The sequence below is a fragment of the Nicotiana sylvestris genome, chromosome 9 (genome assembly GCF_000393655.2).
Source record: "Nicotiana sylvestris chromosome 9, ASM39365v2, whole genome shotgun sequence".
NCBI classification, from domain to species: domain Eukaryota; kingdom Viridiplantae; phylum Streptophyta; class Magnoliopsida; order Solanales; family Solanaceae; genus Nicotiana; species Nicotiana sylvestris.
In genome coordinates, this window is record NC_091065.1 from 4,472,471 (window position 1) to 4,477,129 (window position 4,659).

Sequence of the window (4,659 nt, forward strand, 5' to 3'; positions counted from 1 at the left end):
GGTTCGATAGGGAGATTATGATCCGAGAGTCAGAATGGAATTCTGGAAGTTGGAGTAGCTCCGCAGTGTTGAATGTGACGTGTGTGCAAAATTTCAGGTCATTCAGATGAAGTTTGATAGACTTTTTCATTGAAAGCGTAAATTTAGAGTTTGAGAGTTGTTAGGCTTGAATCCGTGGGTGATTCATCGTTTTGATGTTATTTTAGGTGTTTTAAGGATTTGTATAAGTTTGGACAATGGTACTAGACTTGTTTGCATTTTTGGGTCGTGGTCCCGGGAGCCTCGGGATGGTTTCGGAAGGTTGTCGGAAGAATTGGGATTTATTTGAGTAGCTTTAGCTACTGATCTTCTGTTATAACCTCACCTGCACTTGGGTCTTGTAGGTGCGTAGCCGCAGAAGCGGCGGCATCATCACAGAAGCAGAAAAGGGGAGGAACAACAGGAGCCGCAGAAGGGGGAGCTTTACCGCAAAAATGGTACCGCATCTGTGTTTGGGAGTCGTAGGTGCAGAAAGCTGAGTTTAGTGATCTGTCACAGATGTGGCCTTTGTTCCGCAAAAGCGGGACCACAGGTGCGGTCCCATGACCGCAGAAGTGGATTAGCTGGGCAGAACATATAAATAGTTGTCTTCGCAAATTTATGTTAGTTTCACCTCTTTCCAAACGGGAAGAAGCCTTGGGGAGCATTTTCAAAAGCAATTTTCATAGGAATTCATTGGGATAAGATCTTTGGTCCCTAAACTCGTTATTGAGGTGATTTTTATCATTATAAGCATGAAAATTTAAGGAAAATCAATGGTAATTTGAGGGTAGGGCTTGATTAATTAGAGACATTTAAGTGATGATTTGAGGGACCATTTGAGGTCCAATTTTGGTACTTTTTGTATGCCTGAACTCGTGAGAGTGTGAGGATTCTGGAAATGTAAATTTTACCCGATTCCAAAACGTAAGTCGGAAGGGCGTTTTGGTCATTTTACCTAATTTCGCGTATTAGCTTAGAATTTCTTTGTAGAATCAGTTACTTGAAATGTTATTTACATTGTGCAATTAAATTGAATAGATTTGGGCCATTTGGAGTTGAGTACTCGTGGCAAGAACGTGGTTTCGGGTTGACTTTGAGCCGGTTCGAGGTAAGTGGCTTGCCTAACCTTGTGTAGGGGAACTCCCCTTATGATTTGGTATCATTGATATTTGAAATGCCTTGTACGTGAGGTAACGAGTGCGTACTTGTGCTAATTGTTGAAAAACCCGATTTTCTTTAAGTAATTTTAATTGTGTTTCTTTTTTTTCTTATACTACTTGCAAGTTAAGCCTGTTGTTAGCTTAGAAAAGCATGTCTAATTGATTTAATTGTCTTACTTGCTCAAACTGCCTTATTTGGATTATGTGCAACATGATAGGCTAGAAATACCTATTTTACCTTGGTATGGAATTTAAATTGAATTGTGTATTCTTCGTGTTGCTGCTGTGTGTTTACTTTGGGACTACAAGACGGTATCCCCGGGTGATTCCCCTACACTTTTACATTGAATCTACGGGACTGTACCCGGTAAATTCCCCCTGTACTGAGTATTTATATTTGGGACTACGGATCGGTATTCCGGGAGATCCCCTCACATTATAAGTTGGACTACGGGACGGTATCCCGGGAGATCCACTGGATATTTATATTTGGGACTACATGACAGTATCCTGGGAGATCCCCGATTGTTATCTCTGTGTTGAGTTGTATTTCTTTCTGTGTTTACTTTGCCCCGGTAGTAGTTGTTGCTGTTATTTCTATCCTATGTTACGTTTATTGTTGTAGTTATTTATATTGTTTTGCTCTACAATGTTAAACCTTGTTTTTCATTTAATCTCAGTAAGGACCCAACCTTCCTCGTCACTACCGACTGAGGTTAGGCTTGACACTTACTGAGTACTGTTGTGGTGTACTCATACCCTTTCTGCACATATTTTTCATGTACAGATCCAGGTATTTCCATTCAGTTTCATCATCCCTGAGGCGAGACGTCTCTCCTAAAGACTTCGAGGTATATCTATCGCGTTCGCAGACCGAGGAGTCCCTTTCTATTCTCTCTTTAAGTATTAGCCCTTCTGTACTTATTTTGTTAGGCATTCTGGAGTTAGAACTTGTAGATATTCAAAGGCTTGTGGTTTCATGAGATTTCGGGTTTTGAAAAATGTTGTTAGCTCAGAGAGTTGTATTGTATATGTCGAGCGGCATCTTAAATACTGTTTCCTTTCGTTATTTTAATTTTTTTTAATTATTTCTTCTGCAAATTATCTTATTTCCCGCATTTTTAGGCTTACCTAGTCGTAAAGACTAGGTGCCGTCACGATAATTTACGGAGGTCGAACTGGGGTCGTGACATCTACTTTCTCAACAGTAAGGACGTATTTGTATCGATAGTGAAATATGGAATAAACGTGGACAATTTGCTAAGTAGAGGGTAAATATGCCTTTTTTTCCCAAAAGAAAATGTGATTGTGCTTCCCAAAATCACATGACCCCACCCAAAATCTCTATCGGCACTTAATGAACTATAACTCATATAACTCCTAGTTATCTTATTCACTATATAGGCAAAATATTCTTAAGGATAATGTACGCACACCTCAAGCAAAATTCTATTGTACATATTATTTTTTTAACAAATTCATCCATTCATATATAAAATTCCTTCAACACGGCCGGAATCGAAAATTTCACAATATCTTATACCTATACTAATCATTGAAAATACATTCATAGAAGCAGACTGGCATACATCACAACATTATTTATTTCACATGCTGGCTAGCTAGAACAAGCCAATATTGCCAAATCGTCATCACTCAACACAAACACAAACACAAACATTATATATATATATATATATATATATATATATATATATATATATATATATATATATATATATATATATATATACCGTCAACAGAGAACTTCTATTTCTTGAGAAGGTGACCTTCTACATCTTTGGTGATATCAATGACCACACCCATGAAAGCAAGGGGCTCAGGGGTATCTTCAGTTTTCTTCTCGTACACAAATGTCCATGTAGTCCACTGGTCTTCAATAGATATGCTAATAATGAAGGAATTATACAATTCTAATAAATCTCCTTCAATTACTTTCCAAGTGCCTGTTTTCTTCTGAGGATCGGTGGCTTCAATTATATGCTTCATAAACTTCTCTCTTCCATCTATAATCATTAAAATATAAAAATAATATTTAACTGACCAATTTCTCATAAAAGATATAAATATTTACAAAATAATATCTTCATATTTCTTTTCTGCCTTTGTTTTTTATTTTCATTTCTACAAAAATTATCCTAATGGAATTATTTTTATGAATCTCAAAAGAATTATTAAGCAATGATAATAATATAAAGTGATTTATAAATAATAATAATAACAATTTATGAAACTTTTGAGTGACAAAGATTAATAATAATGTCAAAGCGTTAGTTGGAGCAAGCAAAGTAAAATTAACAGTTAACATAGTTTTAACTGAGAAAATGACTTCCACCTACAAGTGAAAAGAATTTTTTTTTTCCTTTTCTCAAAATATTTCTTGAAAAATGACCTCCGTAATTTTTATATATAGAGAAAGAGAGGCAGGTGGGGATGTGTGTTACCTTCGTTATATATCTCGCTAGCAACCAAACCAACCTTTCCGATTACACCTTCATGAATCTCAAAATGTTTGATTTTACTAGGGGTTATGTTGGGTATAAGATGAGTATTAATGTGAAAAATATCATAAACAGAATGTCCTTCACACTTCACCTCCATTGAAACAATCAACTTTCCATTCACACCCATATTTTCTTCTCCTAGGAATAGCAATAAGTTGTGAAAATTAAATAAGTGGTGAAGGCTTTATATAGATTTTAGTTAGCTTTGAAAAGCTAGCTAGTAATACAAACCTTTATCCATCACATATCTATATCATGTATTTTAAAAAAAGCAATATCTTTGTCAGACAAGTGGTAATTAAAGTTTTAGTTACATGTGTTGCATGTATTTCTATTACAAGAGACAACAAAAATTCAGTGCAATCTCACAAAATAAGGTCGGGATAAGATAAAATGTACGCAGACCTTAACCTTACTTTGTAAATGTAGAGAGACTATTTCGATAAACCCTCGGCTCAAGGAAAAAATAAAAAGAAGCAGACACAGCAAATGGTAACAACAAGAAGATAAGGTGGTAAGAGAGTTGCATGTGTTTTCTATCAATAAAAAATGTATAGAAGAAAAATAAACTATTGTAAAATAGCAATTAATCTTAAAATTAATGCAATATTTGTTTAAATGATGAAAATGAATGTTATTACGTTGATACAGTAGCTGAATTCAATATTTTCCAAATATGCAAAGATGATGAATATATGAGATACAAATATTCTAATTGTTGAATTTCACCTAATATTTCTTTGTAAACGATATTCTTGGTATGTATACTCCTTCTGTCGCATCGGTGTTGTCTCATGATTAAAAGTTTTTGTTAACATTAAAAAAACTGTGTTGAAAGTGCAACATATTATTGCCTACGTGAAAAATCTTGTTATGCACAATATCTTGTGCTAACCTAATTAAGGATTCTTTGGACAGTTTTAGAAAAATAATGTGACTTTTTAGAAATTAAG

At 34.9% G+C, this 4,659-nt stretch overlaps 1 protein-coding gene across 1 annotated transcript; it reads right to left on the minus strand.

Moving 5' to 3' along the window:
* Positions 1-2,937: 2,937 nt before the first annotated feature.
* LOC104228984 (kirola-like) lies at positions 2,938-3,858 on the minus strand. The gene is made up of 2 exons (XM_009781547.2): positions 3,647-3,858; positions 2,938-3,208 (listed from the first exon to the last, which is right to left on the minus strand). The coding sequence occupies exons 1-2, from the start codon at positions 3,831-3,833 to the stop codon at positions 2,952-2,954; spliced, it is 444 nt and encodes a 147-aa protein (XP_009779849.2). The 5' UTR covers positions 3,834-3,858; the 3' UTR covers positions 2,938-2,951.
* Between the last annotated feature and the right edge of the window lie 801 nt (positions 3,859-4,659).